Consider the following 12879-nt stretch of genomic DNA (forward strand, 5'->3'; position numbering starts at 1 on the left):
CCGTCAGGTAGCGTTCTCCTGGTATCATCCAAATTCAGATGTCTGTTGGACTGCCAGATGGTGACGTGCGATTCATCACTCCAGAGAACGCGTTTCCACTGCTCCAGAGTCCAATGTGGCCAGCTTTACACTCTCCAGCCGATGCTTGGCATTGTGCATAGTTCTTAGGCTTGTATGCGGCTGCTCGGCCATGGAAACCCATTTCCTGAAACTCCCAACGAACAGTTATTGTGTTGATGTTGCTATCCAGAGGCAGATTAGAATTTAGTAGTAGTGAGTGTCGATTTTTACGTGCTACAGCACTCGGCGGTCCCGTTCTGTGAGCTTATGTGGCTTACCACTTCACGGCTGAGCCTTTGTTTCTCCTAGACGTTTCCACTTCACAATAACAGCACTTACAGTTGACCGGGGCAGCTCTAGCAGGGCAGAAATTTGACAAACTGACTTGCTGGGAAGGTGGCATCCTATGACGGTGCCACGTTGAAAGTAACTGAGCTCTTCAGTAAGGCCATTCTACTGCCAATGTTAGTCTATGTCGATTGCATGGCTGTGTGCTCAATTCTATCCACCTGTCAGCAATGGGTGTGGCTGAATTAGCAGAATCCATTCTACTGCCAATGTCCACATACTTTTGTATATATAGTGTACCTTCTTAGTGGAGAGAACAACAGTTGGAGCTTTTGGAAAGTATTCAGACCCCTTGACTTTTTCAACATTTTGCTACGTTACAGCCTTATTCTAAAATGTATTAAATTGTTGATGTTTTTTTTTTTACCTCAATCTACCTTTTTACCTCAATCTACACACAATACCCCATAATGACAAAGCAAAAAAATCTAAAACTTTAATATCACATTTACATAAGTATTCGAAGCCCTTTACTCGGTACTTTTTTGAAGCACCTTTGGCAGCGATTACAGCCTCAAGACTTCTTGGGTATGACGCTACATGCTTGATATACCTGTATTTGGGGAGTTTTTCACATTCTTCTCTGCAGATCCTTTCAAACTCTGTCAGGTTGGATGGGGAGTGTCGCTGCACAGCTATTTTCAGGTCTCTCCAGAGATGTTCGTTCGGGGGTGCAAGTCCAGAGCCACTCAAGGACATTGAGACTTGTCCCAAAGCCACTCCTGCGTTATCTTGGCTGTGTGCTTAGGGTTGTCATGTTGGAAGGTGAACCTTCGCCTCAATCTGAGGTCCTGAACACTCTGCAGCAGGTTTTCATTAAGGATCTCTCTGTACTTTGCTACGTTCATCTTTCCCCCTCGATCCTGACTAGTCTCCCAGTCCCTGCCACTGAAAAACATCCCCACAGCATGATACTGCCACCACCATGCTTCACCGTAGGGATGGTGCCAGGTTTCCTCCAGACGTGACGCTTGGCATTCAGGCCAAAGAGTTTTGGTTTCATCAGACCAGGGAATCTTGTTTCTCATGGTCTGAGAGTCCTTTAAGTGCCTTTTGGCAAACTCCAAGTGGGCTGTCATGTGCCTTTTACTGAGGAGTGGCTTCCGTCCTGCCATTCTACCATAAAGGCCTGATTGGTGGTATGCTGCAGAGATGGGAGAACCTTCCAGAAGGACAACCATCTCCACAGAAGAACCATCTTGGTCACCTCCCTGACCAAGGCCCTTCTCCCTTGATTGCAGTTTGGCCAGGAGGCCAGCTTTAGGAAGAGTCTTGGTGGTTCCAAACTTTTTCCATTTAAGAATGATAGAGGCCACTGTGTTCTTGGAGACCTACAATGCTGCAGAAATGTTTTGGTACCCTTCCCAAAATCTGTGCCTCGAAAATCCTGTCTCTTGAGGTCTACGGACAATTCCTTCTACCTCATGGCTTGGTTTTTGCTCTTTACATGCACTGTCAACTGTGGGACCTAATATAGACAGGTGTGTGCCTTTCCAAATCATGTCCAATCAAATGAATTTACCACAGTTGGACTCCAATCAAGTTGTAGAAACAGTTCAAGGATGATCAATGGAAACAGGATACACCTGAGCTCAATTTCGAGTCTCATAAAGAGTCTGAATACTTTATTTTTAATATATTTGCAAAAAAATCTAAAAACCGGTTTTCAACTTTGTCATTATAAGGGTACTTACTGTGTGTAGATTGATGAGGAATTGTTTTTATATAATCGATTTCAGAATAAGGCTGTAAAGTAACAAAATGTGGAAAAAGGGAAGGGGTCTGAATACTTTCCGAATGCACTGTATACTACGCATAACAATATGTGTTGTGAGAAGGCTCCTATCAATGTAGTAATGGTTTGAAATAAGCATGTTTACAGCAACTTTAATAGAAAAAGTAAGGAGGAAGCAAATATAACACATTGAAAAAGTCCATTTTTTACTGTGGGTGGAGAAGCCTAATCATACAGCCCACATCCATCCTTTCAGGTTATGTGTGAGATGCAACATTAGATCTAATTGAAATGTAAGGTGGCCTGACCTACAATGGACCTGAGAGGCAAGCAGCTAGATACACCACAATCTCTAGTGTGTAAACCTTGAAATTAAGCATTCAGCCTGTCGTCACTACTAAACATCCATTAACACAAGTGCATCTAAAGGACGACAACTGCTCTGCTCTAGCTACACAACAACAGACAAAAACAAGCGTGTGCTGGGGAGCGTGACACATCGTCTCTAAGTAAGTTCCCCTTCAATCACATAACCCACTTTAGCTGCTTTTGACAGCCTAGCGCCATCTATATGCCACATATCCCACTTTAGCTGCTTTTGATAGCCTAGCGCCATCTATTCAACACATAACCCACTTTAGCTGCTTTTGATAGCCTAGCTAGCACAATCTCATGTGGAGATCAATAAAGGAGGAATCCTCCTTTACTTTCATGTCAGGCTGTCTCTGAGGGCTTAGTGTTCCATTTGCCTTCTAATTAAAAAACAAACAAGCATCTCCATCAAGTTTGCGTGGTCTGCCGCTTTGTTCTTAATGGCTGGTAAATGTCAGACAAGCTTGTCTTTGTATATGAAAGAGAGAGCGATCTCGGTTGCCATCAACTGGAAACCCATTGAGCGACGAGACATTGATGACGTTAACCCTGAGAAGAGAGCCAACGTCATGTCTTTATCTCTCGCTCTCCTTCCATTCTTACTCCCTCTCTCACTCTCCCTCGCCACCTTGCTCACTTAGCATTAAATGTAACATCACAGCCTTGACAAAAACGACAGCGGTGGAATCAACAAAGAGAGAATGAGAGAGAAAGAGAGGGAGGGAGGGAGCGAGAGAGAGGGAGAGATTAAAGAGTTTAAATGGCTTGATTCATGGAACGTGTATCAAATAATGTTCTCCTTCTTTCATGATTAAAAATAACGCTTTGAACAGTCTTTGATCCAGACAGGCAACACACACCACTGGACTTCAGGTGATTCAGATAATACAGTGGTATGGAGAAAAAGACAAGGAGGGAGATGTTCAACATCAGTTCAACAAACAGAAAGAAGCCTAGTTCACCCCAGAGCCATATATTTAAATGTATGTCTGCGCTTTTACCCCTCGCTCTTTCCTTCAGCATCATCATCAGGGCTGTGTTCAGTAGGGAGAAATGTTTTGGAACGGTGTGAAACAGGAAGGAACTTCTCCCATAAGAACACAGCATTTAGGGCGGCAAGTAGCCTTGTGGTTAGAGCGTTGGGCCAGTAACCAGAAGGTTGCTGGATCGAATCCTCGAGCTGACGAGGTAAAAATCTGTCGTTCTGCCCCCGACCTGTTCCCCTGGTGCCAAAGACGTGGATGTGGATTAAGGCAGCCCCCCGCACCTCTCTGAATCAGATGGTTTGGGTTAAATGCGGAAGACAGTTGGACAACTGACTAGGTATCCCCCTTTCCCATTTGTTTTTGCCCAAATTGTGAGTATAATTGGAAAACAATGGAGTGAGCTATATGGAAGAGAAAGGTGAGCTTGACACGATGTGAAGTGAACAGGTTGGACTGGATGTGAATTGGAGAGGTACTGTAGAGTTAAAGAAGCATGTTCAACAGCACAATAGGGAGAAAGGAGAGAGCTGCATTGTTATACAAGCTGACAATGGTGTAGGACTGTGACTGTGCGTTTGTGCTACAAAATCAGATAACAGTGCAACGATACCACAGTTATGCGTGAATGACGCATGAGTCGTGTGAATCATACGAGTCCTATGAATCATACGAGTCGTGTGAATCAGAAAGGTATCCGAACTGTAGTATCTCTCCTTAAGAGACTCAGTACAGAGAGCGAATTTACTTTGACCTCACCGTCAGGGGGCCTGTTGGAGGTGGCCACCACCACTACCCCGGTCCTGAACAACGTCTGAAACAGCTGTTTCAGAATCATCGCATCAGCGATGTCAGTCACCTGGAGGGAGGGGGGCGAGAGAGAGAGAGAATTTAAAGGCAGCCAGACTACAATGTGCCTTCTCTTGTGGCAGACAAGCATATGGTTGTGAGTGCATATATGTCAACACATGGGAGCTGAGAATGACCACGCAATCTCCTGAGCTGATTAAAGTCATTTAGGTGTACGTCATTTCTATTCTTTCACCCTGGTCATGGTCACACCCGCCATCCCATTGCAAATGGTCACGAAGCAGCTTTCTGTCATGGACAAGTAGCCAAGCCAACGCGGCGAGGCTGAGCTAATCAACTAAACAGACAAAGCGAGAGAAAGAAAAGAATAACAAAAAAATGAAAGCAATATGAATTCAAACAGGGGCCACAATGGCAAACAAAGCGACTCCCAGATGGCCGCACAAAAGGTGTGAAGTGTGTGTGATTGTGTGTGCGTGTGAGATGGAGGACATTTTGTGAAGAGGGCCCTGGCGGCGTTACTGTCCCTGAGCTGCTGCTGGCCTCTACAATCATTATCCATTAGCACTATGGAACCGCTGGCTTTTCCACCAACAGACAACTACACGGCACTATGTTGAATCAATCCACACATGTGAAGAGGACATTGGCAAACATAATGAGCAACTGATTGACTGACCATCTTACCAAATAGTAAAACTGTACTTCTGTCCCCCGCCCCCAATATCTCTATGATCACTAATCTATCTCCTTGGTCAAATCCACTCTAATTTCATTAGGAATCAAGCAGACTCTAGTCCATGTAGGGTTGTCCAACTTGTGAATAAGAGGAACGGTGTTCCTGTCATCTAATGGTCACTCCCCCTCCTTAACGTCCCTCTCTTTTCCTTGCCTTACAGACACTTATGACTGCCATCCCCACAGCATATGCTGCCTTTCTTAGCCTGGAGTGTCTTCTACTTTCACATGCTAACCCCTACGACCTCTGCCAATACTACATTAGCATCGGAGCTAAAGCCTTGATTTTGCAACAAGGCAGCAAGAGGCACTCTCCTTCAGCAAATTAAGGTGTGTGTGTGTGTGTGCCACATCCACATAAAGCCAAGCCAAGGTGCCTGGGCCCTATATACTCACTGAATAGGCCCCATTTCCTCCAGCCGTTATTTTTCATTTTAATTTCAAAAGAATCATTTAATTATGACCTTTATCCAACCCGTATTTGTTTATTCATGGGCCCTAAACACACCACACACTCCAAGGGCCGATATTGATTGCTGAATACGAAGAGAGGGGGGAGAGATAGATACGAAAGGTTTCCCAGAGAAGGGGGGCTAATATACTGCACTTGTGTAACACAAAAACAACGGTGCGACCGCCGCCACCACCACTGTCGATATTCAAATGAGCATCCAATTACTCTAGCGGGGAGTCAGTTTACCGCGGCGTCGCACTTGGGTGCCAAATTAGGCCTCTTTTGATCTTACACCCCTTTACGTACACAACAACACAACCTGAGTAATTTCACAGATAGGCCCCACTGACTGGGGTTCTGAGACAATGAAAGCCTGAAGCGCTTTCTTCCCACTCTGTCTCTGTCCTCAGTCTCTCTTCCTCAGTCTCTCCATCCCTCTCTCCGTCTCAGGCGTCCTTCTCAATGCCCAGTATTCATTAGAGAGACTTGGAGGGGGACAAAGGGGGGGGGGGGGCTACAAATTACTGATAATGGCACAGTGCTAATGAAGAGAAAGGAGAAATGTCATTAGCATTTAAGAGGATAAGATCCATCTGACCCGCTGCTGCCGCCAGTCGCTTTCCAGCGCCACTCACTTAAGGAAGCAGGCGAGTGCGACTGATACCCACATAGCCTAATTTGCATGGCTGAGTGGAGGAGGATGCTGATTGGTATGGACCCTCAACTCCCCCCACCCCCCCACACACACTCTGTTCCCCACTCCTTCCTTCCCTCCCTCCCATTCGTCCTCTTGTTTATGCATCATATACAACACACGTGTGTTGTCCATATTCGCCGGTAGCAACAGTCGAGAAGCAAAGAAAGCAAAGCAGCAAGGCAACCATAAACAAAACAAATCAATGAGGATGTGAGAGGAGAGTGTGCAGCAGTTTAAAATGTGAAAATAGAGAATGAAAGGAGAGGCTCTTGTTCCACACAGATGCACCCTGGGAGTGATTAGAGAGTGATTAGAGAGAGAGAGACATTGCCTTGGGTGATCTTTGACCCCCCCCATAAGGATGAATGATAATATCTATGCGTCTTATTGTTGCTCACTGAGAAGCAAGGCTATATGCCTCTCAATGCAGATATCAACTAGCCAGCATGACAAAACAGCTACAAAGCAGAGTACTGGTCTTATTTGTCCCAGTGGATACATCACTACTGTTAGGATTGTCGGAAAGGCAACAGTTATTTTAAATGCTGTTGGACTGCTTATAAGAGGTACCTATGATCCAGAGCAAATGTGTGGGGATGCAGCTTCCTTCATGTAAAAAATTTCAGTGCCTCTAGTAGGGTTTCAGAGTGCTGCTACACTCACACCAACCACTAGGTGGCTTCAGCCCTGTTTAAGTGAGTGTGAGGAGACTTAGCACCTTGCCCTCAGATGGCTCTAAGCAAGAGTAGGACATGGGGAAATACTTTAGTCATTAGCCTGCCTATGATCTAGCCTACTGTTCATCAGTATAAATGAGATGTTCATGTTTTGAAGGATCTGCTAATTCTGTCCATGTCATCATCCCCATTAGCTGGCACATAAAACTCCACTGACTAAATCAGCGTTCTGTCTTATTCCTTTGTGTAGTCGAGAGTTAATGGGAATTACAGTGTTTGTTGTTTTGTGCCTTTTGTTATGCTGTTTTTTTAACTATAGTTTGTTCTGTGTTCAAAAACACCTGCTTAAGTCACCTCATGTCCTCCTTGTTCCACACACACGCACACACACACACACTCACCTGAAACTCGTCAAAACACAAGACACAGGTTTCATTGCTGATCTCCATGGCAACCGGCGAGATGGGGTCATAGGTGAACATTTTCCCCAGCCTCCGTTGAGGAGTGCTTTGTTTCCTCCGGTGGATCCCTTAAACAAGGTTACACAATCGTCAGACAAACATCTTAAAGCACACCTGCATCTGAAATTCAAACCCCCTAACAATGCATAGTAGTAGTAACAGCAGTAATTTCACTTATATGCATAATGGTACACAATTATGGCATCAGGATCAACAGAGAGTGAGGTAAATATACGATACAGAATGTATGGAGGTGTCAGACTTGCTCAAAGTCAAGCAAACAAACCTCTGACAGCTGTATATTAAGAGACATACTAGGAGGAGAGTACTAACTTTTGTGGATGTCCAACATGAAGCTGTTAAAATGGACCCTTTTCTTACGTCCGTTATCCACATGAGAGTAAAACATATCCATAAGCATGGTCTTCCCTGTGCCTGGAGTTTCCCCAAAAAGAGACGGGCAAGAACGAAACATATATTCATCATAAAATATAGTTAACAATATCCCCCCAGAAAAGCATGAAACATGACAATACCATGCCTATTCAGTAGTAACAGGGTAAGCCACAAACTGAATCTAAGTAAGTGTTAGAACTATCATATGTGTTATAACCTATAGATAATGTTTTAACTGGCAGATAATGCATTATATTTAGCAGATAATGGGTTATACTTTGTAGATAATGTTTTAACGAGCAGATTATGTGTTATAACTTGTGGGTAATGTGTTGAAAGTGAGCGCCACCCGGTATGAGGTGGACCTATAGAGTTGCTTGTAAAAGGTGGATGGAACAACTGCCCCCGGTTAGAGGGAGACAGCTTAGTAGGAGACGGGTTTATTGCCAGCTACAACACACACTAGCATTACAGGAGAAAAGCAGTGATTGTGATAAATGTGATAGAAGTGTGAAGATACATGGTATTTTAGGAAGTGACACACACTAAAGGAGTCGAGAGGTGGTAGTCCTTGAATGGAGAAGTCCAGAGGTGAAAGATAATGTGTTACAACCTGCAGATAATGTGTCTTACCAACATCACCATGGATATAGAACCCTCTGGGTGGTGGTAGGGGAAGCAGGCGCTCCTCCTGTGGATTAAACATAAATAAACAGTCATGACTGTCACCAAAATGTCAAATGTAACAATGCTTGCTTTTCACATCTTTCACAGATGCTTGTCGTCATTGACAATAAGCATGTCAATCCAGCTATTATGAGAATAGGAATGAGATGGGTCATATTGAGAAAGGGGATCATTGAGTAGCTAGCTATATTAATGAATTATCATTGAATCAAATTACACTATAAAGTATAGGCCTATGGAACATAGACTATTCATTTCCATATCATTGTTTAAATCCGGAATTACCGTCAGGGCATCAAGCCTTGGAGTACTACAGTATGATTCCAGTTCTCTAGACAACTAGCCTACTGCAGTGGAGCAAGACAAAGGACATCTAATCAACAAGACAGGGTTCCCACGAAGAAAGCATAATCAGCAGAACAATGGGGGGGGGGATAGGGAGGACTGTAGAGGTTCATCCGAGGTCTAGTGCAGTGTTTCCCAACTCCAGTTCTTCAGTACCCCAAACAGTACCCATTTTTGTTGTAGTTCCGTACAAGCACACCTGATTCAACTTGTCAACTAATCAACAGGCCCTCAATTGAATCAGGGGAGTTTGTCCAGGGCTACAACAAAAATATGTTATGTTGGGAGGACTGGAGATAGGAAACACTGGTCTAGTGGACGTCTACAAACCCACCGGGTTGGACTGGCTGATTGAGATACTGTGTTGAAGTGGTGTGGTGGGGGAAGTGTTAAGTCATTCCTGAATTGTCCTGATTTTATCCTATAATCACATAATCATAGGCCCACTGTTTGCAACTTCTTGACCAGGTTGTTGTGGAAAAAGATAAGTTGTTGTCCTCCGTAAACTACCTCACGGATAATGTTTTTTTTGGAGCGGATTTAATTTAGCCTACAATTCAGCAGCAACATTAGTCAGTGTCCACTGCCCTTCATGAAGCACCAGACTCTCATATCTCACGACAATGGCTGATTCATTGGCGGGAAAAAAAAACATTCCTCCCCTTCTTCCCACCCTCCCGTCTCCCTGTCCTGTCTTCTCCGCCTCTCTCCTTCCCTGTCCTGTCCTCCACTGAGGTGAAATGCTGGAAGACAGTGTGTGACTTCTCACTGACTTTCCAAGCTGCTCTCTGGAAACGCAGGCAGTAATTGTCGGTGGTGGCTGGCAGCCATGTTTTAATGTTACGGCAGAGTGGAGAAGGACAAGGAATGCCTCTCCTCAGTCAGTCGGCCCTCCACACAGCTCACTCGCCAATTTTCACTCTCACGCTCATCCTGCACCGGCTCTCGAGTGTAGAATAGCTCACGGGCAAAAAGTTCACGTGTCAACAGGTTAGTGTCAGAGGTTGAGATCTTTGTTATAGACCCCATTTTTATATCCTGTAACCATAACAATCAGTCCACTTCTAAGAAAGGTGAGATGTCAATGAGGACTGTTATGATGGTTGGGTATCTTAACAACTGGTCAAACTGACCAAGGCCTAGTAGATAGGATGACCAATCTGACTTGAATTGGGGTGGATCCTTCATAAACACTGTACCATTGTAAGCCACTACAAAAACATGCCACATTGGGTCAATATTAAGTCAAGTGTAGTCTGCTCATAGTCAGTCAGAGTACAATGGTGAATGAATGCCAACAGAGAGAGCAGACAGCAGCAACATGACCTGATTCAAAACAGTGTAATTGCATAAGAACTCTATTCATGTGGTGTGTGTGTGTGTGTATGTATGTGTGTGGCAGACTGACAAACAAGGATGAAGAGGAGAGGGGGTACACATCAGTATTTTCAGTCCGGAATGTACTAGACAATGGGGATGCCCTCATTACTGCACCGGGATGATGAGAGAGGAGAACCAGGGCCACCACAGCAGGAGGTCTCTCTTTCCTGCGATCCAAAACATCTCATCCTACCCCGCTCTGTCAGTGTGCCTGCCAGACCCCTACACCCCCACCCCATAGCATAGACATCTCCACCGTTCCCTGACCTAAAAAAAAACAACAGCCCCCCCATACAGACCTAAAACCGCCACACCCACAAATACACGCACACCGCCTACCCTCTCACTGACCAGGGCTCCAAAAACATTAGGGGTACAAAGAAAGTCAGTGTGGCAGGCAGATCCTCTGTAATGTCCCATGGTGCCCTGCTCCAAAATGTTTGATGTCAATGGAGCTTCATGCAAGGCTAACAGTCCAGATACCATTCAATTTATAAAGCTCATCTAGCAGAATTATTGATTGGGCAATGGCAATCTAACTGTGTATGACTAGGCCTAATAATGGTGTTGTGTCACATGTAGACCTTATGGATCAGCTTGACTACTATTGAACTGAGGAACAATGTGGCTTTCCACAAACGCTCTACAACTGGTAAAGGGAATTTTGCTTCGGAGCATTGCTTGGTTTGCAAAACTCTGTACATACTGGTAGTTGTTTTATTGTACTGCAATCTATCCCTTCTCACTGAATCGTGTTTCATCAACATTCTCTCGAAAGCACACAGGGCCATAATGTTAGGTGAGGGCAAGCCAAATGTCAGGAACATTATAATCAAGTGACTAATTGCTTCTGTTTGCTAACTGGGACACAGTAGGGGGAAAACACTGGAGAATACTGATCCAGTTAGTTAGAGGCATGCTGTGAGTGACAGATGAGTCATCCAATGACAATCCAGCATTCTCCATCAACCTTAAAAGTATAGGAAGGAGAAAGCTTCTATGAAAGTTGTAATAACCATGATGCAATATTCACATAGGAATAAATAATATCAACTAACCATGCAATACAAAAAGGACAACCATTCAGCATGAAATTATGTATTGCTTCAATTTGTTGCATTAGCTAGTGCATCAGTCATGTGATCTATACCTCTTCTGTGGGAGCATCATCCCCTTCAGTTTTGCTCAGTTTGTAATCGTTTACTTTCTGTTGCTTTGCGTTGCTGTCTTTTGCCTCCTTCGCCTTAGGCTTGGGTGGGGTCAGGTAGATGCTGTTGGAATACCCTCGCAGGGTTTTCTGCAGTTGTCCCAGCTGATGTAGAGCATCTATTTGTTGAGTGTCCTCCACTAGCGAGCCACAGCGGATGAGACTGTCATAGTGCTGCTCAATAGTTCTGGTGGACGCCGAGGTGTCTGACCTGGCTTTGTTCAAGGGGGTCAAAGGTGATGTGGATGGATTACATGTGCTTGTTGTGTAGCCTGGCAAAGACGAGGATGAAGACAACGATACAGTGTACCATCAACACATACAGTCGACATACAACAGCAGATTATTATCAACACACAACTATAATACTGTATGTTCATGTTAGGAATTAATAGTTGATCATCATGCCAATATGTCTCATCACATTGATTTTTGTAAATGGGAGTGTATCAAAGACTAAGAGGCTAGCTAGTTAGCCCTTTATGTACTGTAATGCACACCAAATCAACGTGCTAACAGGCTACAGCTAGCAATTTACGTTAGCTAATGTTATGCAAGTTATCTAACTGTAAGCTTGGACAACAGTATCAATCCTCTGAATGATCCCCAAATGAAACATTTGGACAACATGTAGAATATCTCACCTTTTGCAATGCTGCTCGTGGAAATCCAAATGTTGTTTTGAGTGTGTTTTATTAAATATCTACCTAAACATCTTGTTGCCAAAGACGATGTGTAGGCCGCCATCTTGATTCAATGGAGAGAAACTTTATTTATAATCATCTATAAATCACCAGAACAGTTATGACACAAGTCATTTTCTTTGTAATAAACTACGTTATGGGCGCGTTATAAAGCCAATCAAGATTTTTAACATTTTATATGTCTTGTAAAGTATATTTTTGTATACGTAGCTATTTTGTTGAATTTGTGAGGAAGAAAATGCAACACTTTACACGGCTAATTTAACTCTGACTTGCTAATATTTCTGATAGTATAGTACAATTATCAGCCAATTAAATGTGAATGCGCTGAGACATCAGGACTACGTTCAGTACGTTTTTACATCCTGGAGCATTCAATTGAGCGTAAAGAACCAGTTGAAAACCGGAGAGTGTTTGGGTTGTGGGTTGAGGAACGCTCTCAGCATGGCAATTTCCCTTTAAATACGTAACTTATTGCTTCAAGCCACACCTCGCGCACCCACCAAACGTTTCTTCAATAACGTTTTGTGGCAACATGTCGTTCAGTATAATCTGTTCCGCAACGTAGCAAAAATTCAAGAGAACTGAACGCACCTCTATTGTAAATGTATGGCGCTTTCAAGACAACTGGGAACTAAGAAAAATCGAGGTCAAGTCATAATGTGATCAGGTCCGAGCTCTAGAAAGATTCCAGAGTTCTCAACATGGAATTCCGAGTTGGATGACCATTCAAAACAATTTTATCCCTGGAGCTAGTTTTTTTTCTCCGAGCTCCCAGTTGTCTTGAGTAAACTGAAGTTTGAAATCGAAGATTTCCGAGTTCCC

The 12879-nt window shown here is 43.9% G+C and overlaps 1 protein-coding gene across 2 annotated transcripts in view; it reads right to left on the bottom strand.

The window, feature by feature from the left end:
* afg1lb (AFG1 like ATPase b) overlaps nt 1–12867 on the bottom strand; it is a 38021-nt gene extending 25154 nt beyond the window's left edge. For both annotated transcript variants that reach the window (XM_052523922.1, XM_052523923.1), the window contains exons 1-6: nt 11995–12867; nt 11294–11622; nt 8365–8422; nt 7669–7770; nt 7276–7403; nt 4258–4357 (exon numbers count right to left, since the gene is read on the bottom strand). In XM_052523922.1, the coding sequence (XP_052379882.1) occupies nt 4258–4357; nt 7276–7403; nt 7669–7770; nt 8365–8422; nt 11294–11622; nt 11995–12097 (820 nt within the window). In that variant the 5' untranslated portion in view covers nt 12098–12867. The remainder of the gene's footprint in view (nt 1–4257; nt 4358–7275; nt 7404–7668; nt 7771–8364; nt 8423–11293; nt 11623–11994) is intronic.
* Nucleotides 12868–12879: the final 12 nt, after the last annotated feature.

This window comes from Oncorhynchus keta, chromosome 8, assembly GCF_023373465.1.
Source record: "Oncorhynchus keta strain PuntledgeMale-10-30-2019 chromosome 8, Oket_V2, whole genome shotgun sequence".
NCBI classification, from domain to species: domain Eukaryota; kingdom Metazoa; phylum Chordata; class Actinopteri; order Salmoniformes; family Salmonidae; genus Oncorhynchus; species Oncorhynchus keta.